This window comes from Leptodactylus fuscus, chromosome 4 (genome assembly GCF_031893055.1).
Source record: "Leptodactylus fuscus isolate aLepFus1 chromosome 4, aLepFus1.hap2, whole genome shotgun sequence".
NCBI classification, from domain to species: Eukaryota; Metazoa; Chordata; class Amphibia; order Anura; family Leptodactylidae; genus Leptodactylus; species Leptodactylus fuscus.
Genome location: NC_134268.1, coordinates 96,606,126 through 96,625,877, shown reverse-complemented (window position 1 = coordinate 96,625,877; position 19,752 = coordinate 96,606,126). Strand labels below are relative to the sequence as shown.

Sequence of the window (19,752 nt, the reverse complement as noted above, 5' to 3'; positions counted from 1 at the left end):
CGCATAAAGAAACACAACAAAAACCCATTGAAATCAATGGGATGTGGAAAAAACGTTATGTGAAATTTTTTTTTCAAGAAAGGTCCTGCTGATTTTTTTTACCCCTCTAGCTGATTTTGAAACAAATTTGCTACTGACTTGTATTGAAATGAATGAGAGGCATTATTTGAGGAAGATTGTGAGGCAGATTCTACCTCAAAATCCTTCTGCAAAAACCTCTGTTTGAACTCATCCTCAGGCTAAAGCCCCACGGGCCGCATCCACAGCACTAATGCGCTGCGGGAAGAACCGCTGCGTGAATGCATTGCGGTTCTTTCCACAGCGCTTTTAATAGAAAGTTCAGTTTTTCTCTGCGGACTTTCACTTAACATTATATCTGAGAGAAAGCCACCAGCGTTTCCGTAGATATAATTGACATGCTGCGATTTACAAAGCCGCAACGCTGCAATCTTTTCCGCAAAGTGGGGATGGGATTCGCATGAATCCTATCCACTTTGCAAGCACTGTACAACGCCGCAATTTTTCCCACAGCGTCTCTGCTGCGGGCAAATCGCGGCGTTTCCAGCCCGTGGGGCCCTGGCCTCAGGCATAACCCTTTTTCCTAGTGTGCTTTTCACAAAAAGCCTGCAGCAATTTCCTCTGCAAACTTTATGCTTCAATTATACCAATAGGGAAATTGATGGTATTTCCATAAGAATAATGACATACATTGTGATTTCCAAAACCATTGTGGTTTTGGAAATCTCAATGTAACTACTCCGCATATATTTCAACAATGTGTGGATGGGATTCACCATTCGCCATGGCCAAATTGTGGCATTTACACAACGTTGGGCCCCGGCCTTAGGGTATGTTCACACGTAGGAATTTGCTGTGGAAAAAATAAGTGTCCTGCTTGATCTTGCCACGGATTCTGCAGCCAAGGCTCCCTGCTGATTAGGCCCATTCATCTGGCCAATACCCTGCATCGGTATGCAGTCATGGCTATACTGCAGTGGAAAATGAAGTCATATACCAGGATGCATTACTGCTGTCTACTTTGCATGCTCATGTAGGAGAATCTACACAGGACATTGCTATGTTCTAGCATCTCGTGTATATTCTCATCCATCACAGGGACCATCTGGCACCCGGATTTTGTTTAGCAGATGACTCTATATATTTTAAAAAATTCTCTGCCTATTTTGCACCTCATCTCTGCCAGGACTCAATCCCTAGACCTACTGCAGGAGAGGGAGGAATATTAATAGTGAGTCACAGGCAACTGTTTGAGAAAGTTTTCAGTGCCTAAAAATCTCATTAAACTGAAAAGTAAAAACTCCAGCTTTTTGTTTAGTCACATTTATAAAAAAGATAATGGCACAATGAATTACCATAAACACATTCTTAATAATACACCTTTTAAATAGAGTTTGTTAAAGAGACATCGCAACACCATAAATAAACATATTTGTTACATTTGTTGCATTTGGTACAACCTGTACAATACAGTGAACATGGTGAACAATAAACTGCATATATAAAATTGGCGCACTTGATTTTGTGCATTTATCGCATAATAAAGGTAAATATCAAATATTTATTTCAGCTCTCCTTGTAAAATAAAAAATCCCGTATACAATGATATTGATATATAAATAAAAAAAAGTTATGGCTGCACAGGCTATGAATGTGGGAATGTAGAAATAAAATATTTTTTTTTTGTCTAAAGCACAATTTCTATCTATAAAAGTTCACTTTTGGTAGAAATGACAGTAAAATATATTCATATCAGGATGACATGGTGACCTTTTCTTGTGCAACACGTGTCCAAAACATTGTGTAACTATATAATGAGTGGATGAAGTTAATGGGGTTATCTTATTTAAAAGAGGTCGGTTAGTGCTATTACTGGATTAATATGTGCACCCAAATACCTTTAGTGGTGTTTTGAATGATTTCTGGGTTTCTCTGGGAGTTCCTGGCATCCTCTCCATTTGTTTATATGGTGTAGCTTTCTGTTGTCTTAGCTCATGCATTGCATTATGATAGTTGAAGGCTGACTCACACTACCTCCCTCTAACTTCCTCCCTCTCTCACTCTCTAACACCCCTTCCCTGTCTCCCTAGCTATCCCACCCACTACTAGACCTTCCAAACTAACCAACTCAGCTCCCCATCACACTTACCTGTCTACCTTTTCAGACTTCCTTCTGTAGAGATGGCTGCTCCTCTTCTTCGACGTCTGCCGGTGCATGCGCAATAGTCCCAGCATTGCCCTGTAGTCATTACTCTATCTTTACTATGCTGGCGTGGGAGGCAAGAAAAATGGAGTGCCGGCTACAGCACAATGCTAGGACTCTGTCTCTATTGTGTCTGCACCTACAGATGTCAGAGAAGAGAAGAAGCTATCCTCACAGAAGGAAGTCTGGATAGGAAGACAGGTAAGTATGATGGTGGGCGGAAACGGGGAAACATAACGTCACCGGATAATCAGAACATGTGCCTGGGGCAGTCACATGACCGCCCCAGGGATATGGGTAAATATACATTTTTGCTAAAGTAACTAGAAAGTAGTCAGGGGGGTCGGGGGGAGGGTGTTCAGATTACTGTAAAATTAGCATTTTATCCCGGACAACCCCTTTAAGGCATAATGTGTATATATCATACGCAAAGTGTATTGGAAAATTTTCATTCGACCAATCTTATTTTCAGCAACTATGTTAACTTATTTATATGAGGTCATGGTTTCAAATGCAAGTTTATGGTTCTTTTCCAGAGAAAAATGTAGTTCTAAAAACAGAACAGGATGGTTATACTGATAAGCTATTAACTGGAGCTGGAGTGAGGTCACACCAATGACTAATCTATTCTAAGTGGACTGGACTAGAACATGCTATTGTTAATATACAAAGAATTCAGGACAGTTGTACTGTAAATTGTAAGGTTATGGATTATATAGAGATGGTGGAAGGTCACCTTTAAGTGGATAGCCATGGTATGCAGGCTACACGTTCCGACAATAAACATTCTATTATTAATTATACTAATAATAATCTTACCGTATGTGCTGTAATAATAATCAGGGATTAAGGAATATTATTGGTCTGTCCCAAATGATGGGCTTTGAGGGCACTCTCTAAACTGTAGATGTTGGGGAAGTAATGTGATTGGGGTGCAGCACACAAAAAGCTTTGGATACTGAAATGTGAGGTTTAGACAGAATTAGAGACATATTTAGATTTGGTTTTGTTTTAATATATAATATGAAGTCACCTTGTGTGACACTGAACAGCACAGCAAATCCTCTCAGTCTCCACTCTGCTGTCTATGAATCTGTGCAAAGCTTCTCGGCCTTAGCTCTGACTCAATGGTTCATTCACAGCTTTACATTACTAAAGCAAACAGTCTAGACAGCTGAATGACAGAATTACCCCTTTTCTCTGGCATGCGCACATGTGCTGTCATCTTCATTAGCTTTTCTCATCCCTCTGAATTTTGATAAGCTAATGGTTAGTTTTCCTGTTTGGGTTCAACAAAGACTCTGTAGATTAAGCCATTAAGTTTAGGCAGAATTAATGAGATGACCATATATTTCCACATTGGCACTATACTGAGAGTGGCACATGGAAATCTGTTTCCAAAAAATAAGTATCTAGTATTAAAGGTGATGTCCATCTCTGCTCTCACCATTTGTTACCCTAAAAAGTCACAGTATAAAATATCCTAGGACTTTGTGTCTACAGCTCCTAATCAGATTTATGTGTTTCCATGGTAACAGACTATAAACACACCTTGTATTATGTGACCCTTCAGTCATACTCCCTATAGTTGTCTTCTACATTTTATTAACACATTAGATGCTGAACCTGCCCCTTATATAAATATATAACCCAGTTTTATGTGCATATATTTGTTAAATATGTCAGTCTGAAAAACGGCGGAGGAAATGCACAGAGCACTTTTTCATCCGCTGGTATCAGTTTTAAAACGACAGACACATGATGGATCCCATTATAATCAATTAACCTAGCATCATAAGTGACCCCATATCCAAAGCTTGAAGACCCTCTCCACCATGACCACCTTACAGGGAACCGGATATCGAGAAAATGCAGTCAGATCTGTAGGCAGTATATTCTACAGCAGGAGCTAACCCGAACTTCTGCAATGGATAAACTGCTGCAGCATTAAATCTTATCACAAAAGACATCAAAAACCTAAGAAAATTCATTGGAAAAACATTTTTCAAAGACTTTTTCATTGTGTTTGTTGTCTTCTGTGATATCGCACTGCAACAGTTTGACCAATTGCACAAGTTCAGGTTAGCTTAGGTTATAGCTTTGTAGAAAAAGATTCAGTTTACTTGTCATTTATTCTGAGTTGTCAAGTGGGCAGTCTTAGTAAATTTTCTTCTATAATGGCTGTATATGTGAATCTGCTTACCATCTCCTGTTGTGCAACATAATACCTGCAGATCAGCTCCAGAGAAGGGATAAAGCATTCTTTATGGGCAACCATAAGGTATGTCCCCTTAAATTATCATCACTTATCACCATCATTTATTCCCATGCTAAGGGTGATTCAGTATGTAAATGGAGGTTAAGAAGAGCTGATCGAGCACCTAACCAACAAGCTACAATTTACAGGACTATACATTGTATGTGATATCTGCAACATCCATTAACGGTCACTAGAAGGCCAATGATATCCTAATACATTAGTGCATTGCACTTGAACATATCATGGTATCTTACCTCTGGGGGCTGCTGGTGCTGGGAGGCAAAAACCAAAAATACTCGTTCAGCTTTAAAAGCATTTTCTACTAGTGTAGCCTGGAAGAGATAAGGGAAGAAGGTAACAATCACCAATGCTATTCTCTGCGTGTATCTTTCATTTTCAGGAGATAATATCACATTCTTTGAAGCATTGATGCATCTAGTATTATATTATACGTACTCTCCATTCATTATACTGATGCAACTAACTATATGGACAAATACTGTGTATGAAATGTAGCAAGATGAAAAACACTGATGTATGTTTTTTCCTATGGCATGCTGAACTCTTTTATTAGGCTTATGGCCCCATGGTGTGGAAACGCTGCTTTTTTAATGCAGATTTTGCCACTTGTTTAAAGCCAACCCAAATAGTGGCTGCAGAAAGGATGGGAAATAGTTATACTTCTCCCATCTGCTCAATTCACACCTGGCCATGGCTCAAAAAAAAAACTAAAAAAATTTGCAACAAAATCAGCTTTTCCGCAACATAGCGCCTTTACCTAAGACCCCTTGCAGACAACCATGGTGTGGGTCAGTGTGCTATCCATGCATTTCATGGATAGCACACTGACCCATTCTTTTCTATGGTCCTGCACACATGACCGTGATTTTTACGGATCTGTGTGCGGGCCAACTGTCTGGGCCAAACCAGATAGGACAGATCTTATTCCTGAACTATTTTTCAGCCCATGTTTCCATGGCTCCTATTCATTTAATTAAAGGAGCCGTGGAAGCACAGCCCGTGTATTGGCAACACACGGGGGCAGCCAACAAATCAAGTGAAGCATGAAACAAGAGGGTCAGGAGAGCTATGGGTTAACATGTTAGTTTGGTGGGGAGATATTTTGGGGGTCAAATAGATAGAGAAACATTAAAAAAAGAATAAGTAAATTCTGCCTGAACAACCCCTTTTAATAAAACCTTATAGATCAATAATCTTAATCAATTTCATTTATAGAATGAAATGCAACAAATTTATTAGGATGTGAAGATCTTTTAGTAATTTTGGGGTGGCTATTTTTCAGAAACTAAGAGTTTGTGTGGATGTCAGCAGTTAGTTACCACAGTTTTCTGAAGCAAGGTCTTATTTCCACATTGGGGTTTTGGTCAGTGACTTGAGTGAGTAGAATCTACAGTAAATAAAGTCATTTTGAAAAGATCTGCACCTGTTCTGTGTCTTCAGCCCTCTCCTGGGTTTGACTCACAATCACTGATGCAAATCACTGACCAAAACACTGAGGCCTGGTTCACATCTGCATTCAGTATTTCGTTCGGGGAGTACACTTGGGCACCCCCCGAATGGAATACCAAACGCATTGGCAAGCGGTGAGCATGAAAGCACACGCACCCCCATAGGCTATAATGGGGTCCATGTGTTTTCTGTGTGGTGTCTACACAAGTCATGTGGAGATGAAAGTAGTTTATGAAGTACTTTTCTCTCCACATTTTCCGTGCGGACACCGCGTAGAAAACACATGGACCCCGCTATAGTCTATGGGGTCCCCGAACGGAATACTGAACGCAGATGTGAACCAGACTTGACATGTGAATAAGACCTAAATAATGTTACATTTGTTTGGGTTTTCTTTTTGTAGCATTTTTGTAACATGTTGGTGCTATTTGCAATAAAATAAAAACATAGCATTTAATGTCTGTGATATATAAGTTTATATGATTTCAAACAGCAATTCTAAGTAAAACAACAAAGCGAATCCTAACAAGCCTCTTAAAAGAGACAGATAGTCCTACTTACCCTTGGTTCACATCTGCACTCGGTAATCTGTTCCGCGAGTCCACATGGGGACCCCCGAACGGACTACCGAACGCAATTGCAAGCGGTGTGCAGTGAAAGCACAGGGATCCCCATAGACTATAATGGGATCCGTGTGCTTGCCGCGAGATCTCCCCACGAGTTATGAGGAGAAAAGTAGATTGTGAAGTACGTACTTTCCTGTCTGCTTGTTCCCTGCGGAGATCTGGCGGCAAGCACACGGACCCCATTATAATCTATGGGGATCCGTGTGATTTCATTGCACACCATTTGCAAATGCGTTCAGTAGTACGTTGGGGGGCCTCATGTGGACTGCCCTGAACAGATTACCGACGCAGATGTGAAAGAGGCCTAACTCTTCCTACACACAGTTATTGAGAGCTCTCCCTATATCAATGTGTGTACACACAAGTCTGTCAATCACCGTGTGTGGGCAGGGTAAGCAGGACTCTCATTCAGGATTTTTATTTAGCAATCACACTTCACATCACATAAAGCTACATATCACAGAGCTCAGCTTCCCTCTCTCTACCATATCCTGTTCTCAAATAGGGCTGCAGAAAGCATCTGACAGGTTCACTTTAAATAGCTTTTTCCTTTCTGAAGTCGTACGAGGAATACTGCTATTTTCAATATTGGGGTTCCCATTTATATACACTGTAACAATAGCAACGATTTTCTGAAAAAAGTAATCATAGTAAAACCTGTATGTAATTCTTCTATAATATTGAGGACTGAGACATCAAGAAGAGGAATGACTATTACATAACTACTACAATCAGTGGCGTAACTAGGAATGGTGGGGCCCCGTGGCGAACTTTTGACATGGCCCCCCCCCCAACCGACACCGACGACCTCAACCGACCCCCTCCTCCGCACTCTATTATGTCCCTTAGTAAGCCCTGCACACAGTATTATGTCCCTTAGTGGCCCCTGCACATGGTATTATGTCCATTAGTGGCCCCTGCACACAATATTATGCCCCATAGTGGCCCCATCACACAGTATTATAGCGCATAGTGGCTCCTGCACACAGTATTATGACCCCATAGTGGTCCCTGCACACAGTATTATGTCCCATAGTGGCCCCTCCACACAGTATTATAGCCCATAGTGTCTCCTGCACACACTATTATGTCCCATAGTGGCCCCTGCACACAGTATTATAGCCCATAGTGGCCCCTGCACACAGTATTATGTCCCTTAGTGGCCCCTGCACACAGTATTATGTCCCCATAGTGGCCCATGCGCACAGTATTATGTCCCATAGTGGCCCCTGCACACAGTATTATGTCCCTTAGTGGCCCCTGCACACAGTATTATAGCCCATAGTGGACACCCATAAACAATTATTATACTCTGGGGTTTTTTCAGACCCCAGAGTATAATAATCGGAGACCCGGGGGAATAAAAACCTGTCCCCGGCTCCTACGCTGTCTTCTCCGCTGCCGTCCTTCTTCTATGACGTCGGACGTCATAGGACCCGGGAAGTATGCCGGGTTCATGTGATGTCAGAGACGGCAGACAAATAGGAAGGAGGCCTGGCAGGATCGTGGAGAGGTAAGTAACAGTGTTTTTTACGTTCTCTTACCTCTCCTGGTCCGCCGATCGTTATACTCGGGGGTCTGCAAAGACCCCCGAGTATAATGATAGCAGCAGTAGCGGTTGTCACCTGGCCCCTAATGTCCCGGGCCCTGTGGAAGTTGCCTCCGCTGCTATGGCGGTAGTTACGCCCCTGACTACAATACAATATAACATTACAATATAGGACTACAAAATAGCACAAAATACAAAGAACAAATGGAGGAATTGCATCATGAAACAAGCATGGAAAGCATACAGAACGGAGTAAGCTTTAGCTAGAACACAAACCGTGCTGTACAGTTTTTAGGTAGTGATGTACCTAAAAATGTCACATTGGTGCATGTTGGCTGAGCTTTTGTATACAGTTATCTCACTGGGCCCTCCTGGAGGGAACGGGTTATATGTGCTACTTGTTCAGTACAATAGAGCAACAAGCTGTAGTTCAGACCTCATTGTTTACATTTCTGCTGACAGCTAGCTATGAACGTATTCTCTGTATTCCAGTTCACTAGGCTCTAAACTCTCCCTGACATATCTATGGGTCAGCAAGAGGCACAGAATGCACAGTAAGACCTAATATCATATGGGTAACAGAGGAATGGTTACCCTTTTAACTGGTAATATACTGTATATTTACTGTTATTTACTTGGCTTCCCTCGGGGTGTTATGTGCAACAGACTTATTTTTTACTGTATAAGAAACTGCAGCAGATTATACCTTCCTGTACTGTAGACGGCTGCATAAAACTACAGCATATACATTTTATGCTTTTTTTATGTCTATAAAGTGCTATATGTCCTATGTGTTCTCATTAGTGTGTTCAAGTGGCCTTCAGGCAACACAAGATAACATAAAATAACTGCTTACTTCCCATTATTTCACAGAAAAAAAACCCTGTGATTGACAAAAAGATAAAGAAGAACAGATAAGAAAATCCCTAGACATGGGAAAACTAAAATCTTAACTAGTTCACTCAACTTACTTCTAAAGGAGGCCATACTCATTAGATTAATGGCGGTGGAGCCGATTTTAGTGGGGTCAGCTGACCATGTGTATGGGGACCTCTGACTCTTTCCCAATAGCAGATGTGGTATTTCAACAAGCCTGATGTTGTAATTCTCAGGGAAGATAAGTTACCATCTGAAAAATGAATCTGCACAACTGCGTATGTTGTGAACTGCGCAAATGCATTAAGTATCATGCGAAATTTAACACAGTGCAGCAATCCTGTCTAATATATGTAAAGCATAAACTTAAGCGCTTAACCCATTGCCCAAAGACACCTTAAGGACCAATCCCCATTTTTCAAATCACTTTATATGTGGTAATAACTTAATGCTTTAACTTATCAAGTGATTTTGAAATTGTTTTTCATTGTCCTTCATGTTAGTGGTAAACTTTAGTCAATAATTTTCACATTTATGTATGAAAAAGTAAGAAATTTGGTGAAAATTTAGAAAAACTAGCAGTTTTCAAAATCTAAAATATTCTGCTTTTTAAACAGATAGACACGCCACCAAATTAGATAATAAATATTCCTTAACATATCTCTGCTTTATGTAGTCATCTTTTAGTCATCCTTAAATTTATTTTGGACATTAGAAGGCTTACAAGTCTAACAACAATTTTACAAAGTTACAAGTAAACCCATCTTTTAGGGACCCTTTCAAATCTGAAGGGGATTTTAATAGTAAGGCAGATGTCTGTTTTTTAAAGATGGCAGCTACTCAAACCTGACCCAGGCGCTATTTTGGGGTGCCGCATGGGTGCCACCATTTTGCCATGGATCGCTGGCCACAAGATCCGGGGATGGAAATTCATTGCCAGGAAGGCCAGGAGCCCATAGAAGGCTCACACGCTTATCTGGCATTCATTTGTATTACCTATTGCTCTATACAGTCTGTAATACAAATGCTGTCATTTTGCAAAGCATTTGTGATCAGACTCTCTGCAGTTCGAAACTGCTAAGGGGGTCTAACAATTACAGTAAAAATTAAAGTAAATATAAAAAAAAAATTAAAAAGTGAAATAATTCCCTTTCCCTACAACACATATAAAAATACATTTTACCTGTCTTCAAAAATGCCCCTACAAACTTCTAAAAATATTTTTCCCATATCGTGAACATCATAGCAGGAAGAAAAATCAAAGAGCCAAACTTCATCCCATTCTCAAAACTGTAACACTCATATGATTCAAATCAACATTTGGGAAGTTTGCTAACCCTTTAAGCATTTAAAGGAAATTAAAGCAAACTGGAGGTGAAATTTAGACAATTGTTTTTAATATGTTCATTTAGCCTTACAATTTGCACAATCTTAAGGGGAGAAAGGAGAAAATGCATCACAGTACCCCTTATATGGTAGTAAATTGCTGTATGCTTAGAATACTATTTGTACTTTGGAGGGCAGAATTTGCTGGAACAATTTTCTGGTGCAGAGCCCGCTAAAGTGTCAGTTCAATGGATACATGACCGCTAGAGATGAGCGAACAGTGTTCTATCGAACTCATGTTCGATCGGATATTAGGCTGTTCGGCATGTTCGAATCGAATACCGCGTGGTAAAGTGCGCCATTACTCGATTCCCCTCCCACCTTCCCTGGCGCCTTTTTTGCTCCAATAACAGCGCAGGGTAGGTGGGACAGGAACTACGACACCGGTGACGTTGAAAAAAGTAGGCAAAACCCATTGGCTGCCGAATACATGTGACCTCTAATTTAAAAGAACAGCGCCGCCCAGGTTCGCGTCATTCTGAGCTTGCAATTCACCGAGGACGGAGGTTTCCGTCCAGCTAGCTAGGGCTTAGATTCTGGGTAGGCAGGGACAGGCTAGGATAGGAAGGAGAAGACAACCAACAGCTCTTGTAAGAGCTAAATTCCAGGGAGAAGCTTGTCAGTGTAACGTGGCACTGACGGGCTCAATCGCCGCAACCCAGCTTTCCCAGGATCCTGAATGGAATACACTGTCAGTGTATTCCCGTATACCCGATATATACCCCCGATACCCGTTCCAACGGTGTGCCCCCCCACCTTCACCCCAGAAATACCCTGCAAGTCCCCTAGCAATAGAATTGGGGCTATATACACCCACAATTTTTACTACTGGTATACAGTGCCATTGTCTGACTGGGAATTCAAAGAATATATTGGGAATACAAATACCCTCATTTCTTGCTACTGCCATATAGTGCCAGTGTCTGACTGGGAATTCAAAGAATATATTGGGGTTACGTGCACCCACAATTTTTACTACTGGTATACAGTGCCATTGTCTGACTGGGAATTCAAAGAATATATTGGGAATACAAATACCCTCATTTCTTGCTACTGCCATATAGTGCCAGTTTCTGACTGGTAATTCAAAGAATATATTGGGGTTACGTGCACCCACAATTTTTACTACTGGTATACAGTGCCATTGTCTGACTGGGAATTCAAAGAATATATTGGGAATACAAATACCCTCATTTCTTGCTACTGCCATATAGTGCCAGTGTCTGACTGGGAATTCAAAGAATATATTGGGGTTACGTGCACCCACAATTTTTACTACTGGTATACAGTGCCATTGTCTGACTGGGAATTCAAAGAATATATTGGGAATACAAATACCCTCATTTCTTGCTACTGCCATATAGTGCCAGTGTCTGACTGGGAATTCAAAGAATATATTGGGGTTACGTGCACCCACAATTTTTACTACTGGTATACAGTGCCATTGTCTGACTGGGAATTCAAAGAATATATTGGGGTTATAAATACCCTCATTTCTTGCTACTGCCATATAGTGCCAGTTTCTGACTGGTAATTCAAAGAATATATTGGGGTTACGTGCACCCACAATTTTTACTACTGGTATACAGTGCCATTGTCTGACTGGGAATTCAAAGAGTATATTGGGAATACAAATACCCTCATTTCTTGCTACTGCCATATAGTGCCAGTTTCTGACTGGTAATTCAAAGAATATATTGGGGTTACGTGCACCCACAATTTTTACTACTGGTATACAGTGCCATTGTCTGACTGGGAATTCAAAGAATATATTGGGGTTATAAATACCCTCATTTCTTGCTACTGCCATATAGTGCCAGTTTCTGACTGGTAATTCAAAGAATATATTGGGGTTACGTGCACCCACAATTTTTACTACTGGTATACAGTGCCATTGTTTGACTGGGAATTCAAAGAGTATATTGGGAATACAAATACCCTCATTTCTTGCTACTGCCATATAGTGCCAGTTTCTGACTGGTAATTCAAAGAATATATTGGGGTTACGTGCACCCACAATTTTTACTACTGGTATACAGTGCCATTGTCTGACTGGGAATTCAAAGAGTATATTGGGAATACAAATACCCTCATTTCTTGCTACTGCCATATAGTGCCAGTTTCTGACTGGTAATTCAAAGAATATATTGGGGTTACGTGCACCCACAATTTTTACTACTGGTATACAGTGCCATTGTCTGACTGGGAATTCAAAGAATATATTGGGGTTATAAATACCCTCATTTCTTGCTACTGCCATATAGTGCCAGTTTCTGACTGGTAATTCAAAGAATATATTGGGGTTACGTGCACCCACAATTTTTACTACTGGTATACAGTGCCATTGTCTGACTGGGAATTCAAAGAGTATATTGGGAATACAAATACCCTCATTTCTTGCTACTGCCATATAGTGCCAGTTTCTGACTGGGAATTCAAAGAATATATTGGGGTTACGTGCACCCACAATTTTTACTACTGGTATACAGTGCCATTGTCTGACTGGGAATTCAAAGAATATATTGGGGTTATAAATACCCTCATTTCTTGCTACTGCCATATAGTGCCAGTTTCTGACTGGTAATTCAAAGAATATATTGGGGTTACGTGCACCCACAATTTTTACTACTGGTATACAGTGCCATTGTCTGACTGGGAATTCAAAGAGTATATTGGGAATACAAATACCCTCATTTCTTGCTACTGCCATATAGTGCCAGTTTCTGACTGGGAATTCAAAGAATATATTGGGGTTACGTGCACCCACAATTTTTACTACTGGTATACAGTGCCATTGTCTGACTGGGAATTCAAAGAATATATTGGGGTTATAAATACCCTCATTTCTTGCTACTGCCATATAGTGCCAGTTTCTGACTGGTAATTCAAAGAATATATTGGGGTTACGTGCACCCACAATTTTTACTACTGGTATACAGTGCCATTGTCTGACTGGGAATTCAAAGAGTATATTGGGAATACAAATACCCTCATTTCTTGCTACTGCCATATAGTGCCAGTTTCTGACTGGGAATTCAAAGAATATATTGGGGTTACGTGCACCCACAATTTTTACTACTGGTATACAGTGCCATTGTCTGACTGGGAATTCAAAGAGTATATTGGGAATACAAATACCCTCATTTCTTGCTACTGCCATATAGTGCCAGTTTCTGACTGGGAATTCAAAGAATATATTGGGGTTACGTGCACCCACAATTTTTACTACTGGTATACAGTGCCATTGTCTGACTGGGAATTCAAAGAATATATTGGGGTTATAAATACCCTCATTTCTTGCTACTACCATATAGTGCCAGTTTCTGACTGGTAATTCAAAGAATATATTGGGGTTACGTGCACCCACAATTTTTACTACTGGCATACAGTGCCATTGTCTGACTGGGAATTCAAAGAGTATATTGGGAATACAAATACCCTCATTTCTTGCTACTGCCATATAGTGCCAGTTTCTTACTGGGAATTCAAAGAATATATTGGGGTTACGTGCACCCACAATTTTTACTACTGGTATACAGTGCCATTGTCTGACTGGGAATTCAAAGAATATATTGGGGTTATAAATACCCTCATTTCTTGCTACTGCCATATAGTGCCAGTTTCTGACTGGGAATTCAAAGAATATATTGGGGTTACGTGCACCCACAATTTTTACTACTGGTATACAGTGCCATTGTCTGACTGGGAATTCAAAGAGTATATTGGGAATACAAATACCCTCATTTCTTGCTACTGCCATATAGTGCCAGTTTCTGACTGGGAATTCAAAGAATATATTGGGGTTACGTGCACCCACAATTTTTACTACTGGTATACAGTGCCATTGTCTGACTGGGAATTTAAAGAGTATATTGGGAATACAAATACCCTCATTTCTTGCTACTGCCATATAGTGCCAGTGTCTGACTGGGAATTCAAAGAATATATTGGGGTTACGTGCACCCACAATTTTTACTACTGGTATACAGTGCCAATTTCTAACTAGGAATTCAAAATGCGCAAGGCTCCCGGAAAGGGACGTGGACGAGGCCGTGGGCGAGGTCGGGGGAATGGTTCTGGGGAGCAAGGTAGCAGTGAAGCCACAGGGCGTCCCGTGCCTACTCCTGTGGGGCAGCAAGCATTGCGCCACTCCACAGTGCCAGGGTTGCTTGCCACATTAACTAAACTGCAGGGTACAAACCTTAGTAGGCCCGAGAACCAGGAACAGGTCTTGCAATGGCTGTCAGAGAACGCTTACAGCACATTGTCCAGCAGCCAGTCAGACTCTGCCTCCTCTCCTCCTATTACCCAACAGTCTTGTCTTCCTTCCTCCCAAAATTCCGAAGCTTTACAGAACAATAACCCAAACTGTCCCTGCTCCCCAGAGCTGTTCTCCGCTCCTTTCATTGTCCCTCAACCTGCCTCTCCACGTCACGATTCCACGAACCTAACAGAGGAGCATCTGTGTCCAGATGCTCAAACACTAGAGTCTCCTCCATCTCCGTTCGATTTGGTGGTGGATGACCAGCAACCCACCCTCATCGACGATGATGTGACGCAGTTGCCGTCAGGGCATCCAGTTGACCGGCGCATTGTGCGGGAGGAGGAGATGAGACAGGAGTTGGAAGAGGAAGTGGTGGATGATGAGGACACTGACCCGACCTGGACAGGGGGGATGTCAAGCGGGGAAAGTAGTGTGGATGTTGAGGCAGGTGCAGCACCAAAAAGGGTAGCTAGAGGCAGAGGCAGAGGTCAGCAGCTTAGGCGAAGCCAGGCCACACCCGGAATCTCCCAAGATGTTCCAGTTCGTACCCAGCCCCGAAAAACTCCCACCTCGAGGGCACGTTTCTCGAAGGTGTGGAGTTTTTTCAAGGAATGCGCCGAGGACAGATATAGTGTTGTCTGCACAATTTGCCTCTCGAAATTGATTAGGGGCTCTGAGAAGAGCAACCTGTCCACCACTTCAATGCGCCGTCATTTGGAATCCAAGCACTGGAATCAGTGGCAGGCAGCAACGGCAGGACAAAGGCCGCCTGCCGTTCACGCCACTGCCACTGCCTCTGCCACTGCCACTGCCACTGCTGACTGTGCTGGCGATGCACTCCAGAGGACGAGCCAGGACACCACTTCATCTGCCTCCGCCACTTTGTTGACTTCTACCTCATCCTCCCCTGGTCCTGTCTTATCTCCTTCTCCTGCACCATCAAAGGCACCATCAGGCGTTTCTTTACAACAACCCACCATCTCTCAGACATTGGAGCGGCGGCAGAAATACACTGCTAACCACCCACACGCGCAAGCCTTGAACGCCAACATCGCTAAACTGCTGGCCCAGGAGATGTTGGCGTTCCGGCTTGTTGAAACTCCCGCCTTCCTGGACCTGATGGCAACTGCGGCACCTCGCTATGCCGTCCCTAGCCGTCACTACTTCTCCCGGTGTGCCGTCCCCGCCTTGCACCAGCACGTGTCACTCAACATCAGGCGGGCCCTTAGTTCCGCGCTTTGCACAAAGGTCCACTTGACCACCGACGCGTGGACAAGTGCATGCGGACAGGGACGCTACATTTCACTGACGGCACACTGGGTGAATGTAGTTGAGGCTGGGACTGCTTCCCAAACTGGCCCGGTGTACCTGGTCTCCCCGCCTAACATTCCTGGCAGGGACACGAGAAGAACACCCCCCTCCTCCTCCTCCGCCACCGCCTCCTCCTCCGCCACCGCCTCCTCCTCCGCTGTTAGATTGACCCCAGCTACGAGTTGGAAACGTTGCAGCACTGGCGTTGGTAGACGTCAGCAGGCTGTGCTGAAGCTGATCAGCTTGGGGGACAGACAGCACACTGCCTCCGAGGTGAGGGATGCCCTCCTCGATGAGACGGCAATATGGTTTGAGCCGCTGCACCTGGGCCCAGGCATGGTCGTTTGTGATAACGGCCGGAACCTGGTAGCAGCTCTGGAGCTTGCCGGACTCCAACATGTTCCATGCCTGGCCCACGTCTTCAACCTAGTGGTGCAACGTTTCCTAAAGAGCTACCCCAATGTTCCAGAGCTACTGGTGAAAGTGCGGCGCATGTGCGCCCACTTTCGCAAGTCGACAGTAGCCGCTGCTAGCTTAAAATCTCTCCAGCAACGCCTGCATGTGCCACAACACCGGCTTTTGTGCGACGTCCCCACACGCTGGAACTCAACGTTTCAGATGTTGAATAGAGTGGTTGAGCAGCAGAGACCTTTGATGGAATACCAGCTACAAAACCCTAGGGTGCCACAAAGTCAGCTGCCTCAGTTTCACATCCATGAGTGGCCATGGATGAGAGACCTTTGTGACATCCTACGGGTCTTTGAGGAGTCCACAAGGAGGGTGAGCTCTGAGGATGCGATGGTGAGCCTTACAATCCCGCTCTTGTGTGTTCTGAGAGAATCCCTGATTGACATCAGGGATAACTCAGATCACACAGAGGAGTTAGGGATAGCATCCGATCCGTCACAGCTGGAGAGTAGGTCCACACATCTGTCCGCTTCACTGCGTTTAATGGAGGAGGAGGAGGAGGAGGAGGAGGAAGAAGAGTTGTCCGATGATGTGATGGTGATACAGGAGGCTTCCGGGCAACTTCGAATCGTCCCATTGTTGCAGCGCGGATGGGTAGACATGGAGGATGAGGAGGAAATGGAGATTGAACTTTCCGGTGGGGCCAGAGGAGTCATGCCAACTAACACTGTGGCAGACATGGCTGAGTTCATGTTGGGGTGCTTTACAACCGACAAGCGTATTGTCAAAATCATGGAGGACAACCAGTACTGGATCTTTGCTATCCTTGACCCCCGGTATAAAAACAACATCTCGTCTTTTATTCCGGTAGAGGGGAGGGCCAATCGCATCAATGCTTGCCACAGGCAATTGGTGCAGAATATGATGGAGATGTTTCCAGCATGTGACGTTGGCGGCAGGGAGGGCAGTTCCTCCAGTAGGCAACCAAGTTCTCACCGGTCCACACAAACGAGGGGCACACTGTCTAAGGTCTGGGACACCTTGATGGCACCCCCTCGCCAAAGTGCCGCCACGGAGGGTCCTAGTGTCACCAGGCGTGAGTATAGGCGCATGTTGCGGGAATACCTTTCCGACCACAGCCCTGTCCTCTCCGACCCCTCTGCGCCCTACACGTATTGGGTGTCGAAGTTGGACCTGTGGCTTGAACTTGCCCTATATGCCTTGGAGGTGCTGTCCTGTCCTGCCGCCAGCGTCCTATCTGAGAGGGTGTTCAGTGCAGCCGGTGGCATCATCACTGACAAGCGCACCCGTCTGTCAGCTGAGAGTGCCGACCGGCTCACTTTGATAAAAATGAACCACCACTGGATAGAGCCTTCATTTTTGTGCCCACCTGTGTAAAGCACCCCAACATGAAACTCCATGTCTGTACTCAACCTCTCCAATTCCTCCGCATCCTCATACTCATCCACCATAAGCGTTGCACAATTCTGCTAATACTAGGCTCCCTCCAACATGATTTCCCCCAACTCTGCTGGTTAGAGGCTCCCTCCACCCTGCTTTCCCACAACTCTGCTGGTTAGAGGCTCCTTCCACCATGAATTGGTCCAAACTGGGTTTTTTAGAGGCTCCCTCCACCATGAATTGGTCCAAACTGGGCTGGTTAGAGGCTCCCTCCACCATGAATTGATCCAAACTGGGGTGGTTAGAGGCTCCCTCCACCATTAATTGGTCCAAACTGGGCTGGTTAGAGGCTCCCTCCACCATTAATTGGTCCAAACTGGGCTGGTTAGAGGCTCCCTCCACCATTAATTGGTCCAAACTGGGCTGGTTAGAGGCTCCCTCCACCATGAATTTGCCCAAACTGGGCTGTTTAGAGGCTCCCTCCACCATGAATTTGCCCAAACTGGGCTGGTTAGAGGCTCCCTCCACCATGAATTGGTCCAAACTGGGGTTTTTAGAGGCTCCCTCCACCATGAATTTGCCCAAACTGGGCTGGTTAGAGGCTCCCTCCACCATGAATTGGTCCAAACTGGGGTTTTTAGAGGCTCCCTCCACCATGAATTGGTCCAAACTGGGGTGGTTAGAGGCTCCCTCCACCATTAATTGGTCCAAACTGGGGTGGTTAGAGGCTCCCTCCACCATTAATTGGTCCAAACTGGGCTGGTTAGAGGCTCCCTCCACCATTAATTGGTCCAAACTGGGCTGGTTAGAGGCTCCCTCCACCATGAATTGGTCCAAACTGGGTTTTTTAGAGGCTCCCTCCACCATGAATTGGTCCAAACTGGGCTGGTTAGAGGCTCCCTCCACCATGAATTGGTCCAAACTGGGGTTTTTAGAGGCTCCCTCCACCATGAATTGGTCCAAACTTGGCTGTTTAGAGGCTCCCTCCACCATGAATTGGTCCAAACTGGGGTGGTTAGAGGCTCCCTCCACCATTAATTGGTCCAAACTGGGCTGGTTAGAGGCTCCCTCCACCATTAATTGGTCCAAACTGGGCTGGTTAGAGGCTCCCTCCACCATGAATTGGTCCAAACTGGGTTTTTTAGAGGCTCCCTCCACCATGAATTTGCCCAAACTGGGCTGGTTAGAGGCTCCCTCCACCATGAATTGGTCCAAACGGGTTTTTAGAGGCTCCCTCCACCATGAATTGGTCCAAACTGGGGTGGTTAGAGGCTCCCTCCACCATTAATTGGTCCAAACTGGGGTGGTTAGAGGCTCCCTCCACCATGAATTGGTCCAAACTGGGGTGGTTAGAGGCTCCCTCCACCATGAATTGGTCCAAACTGGGGTGGTTAGAGGCTCCCTCCACCATTAATTGGTCCAAACTGGGCTGGTTAGAGGCTCCCTCCACCATTAATTGGTCCAAACTGGGCTGGTTAGAGGCTCCCTCCACCATGAATTGGTCCAAACTGGGTTTTTTAGAGGCTCCCTCCACCATGAATTGGTCCAAACTGGGCTGGTTAGAGGCTCCCTCCACCATGAATTTCCCAAAACTTGGCTGTTTAGAGGCTCCCTCCACCATTAATTGGTCCAAACTGGGCTGGTTAGAGGCTCCCTCCACCATGAATTGGTCCAAACTGGGGTTTTTAGAGGCTCCGTCCACCATGAATTGGTCCAAACTGGGGTGGTTAGAGGCTCCCTCCACCATTAATTGGTCCAAACTGGGCTGGTTAGAGGCTCCCTCCACCATGAATTTGCCCAAACTGGGGTTTTTAGAGGCTCCCTCCACCATGAATTGGTCCAAACTGGGGTGGTTAGAGGCTCCCTCCACCATTAATTGGTCCAAACTGGGCTGGTTAGAGGCTCCCTCCACCATTAATTGGTCCAAACTGGGCTGGTTAGAGGCTCCCTCCACCATGAATTTGCCCAAACTGGGCTGTT

General features: G+C 44.2%; 1 protein-coding gene across 1 annotated transcript in view; it reads right to left on the bottom strand.

Moving 5' to 3' along the window:
* Positions 1 to 19,752, bottom strand: part of CAP2 (cyclase associated actin cytoskeleton regulatory protein 2) — a 106,428-nt gene that overhangs the window by 42,557 nt on the left and 44,119 nt on the right. Inside the window, exon 5 of the mRNA XM_075270837.1 lies at positions 4,736 to 4,813. Coding sequence (XP_075126938.1) covers positions 4,736 to 4,813 — 78 coding nt within the window. The remainder of the gene's footprint in view (positions 1 to 4,735; positions 4,814 to 19,752) is intronic.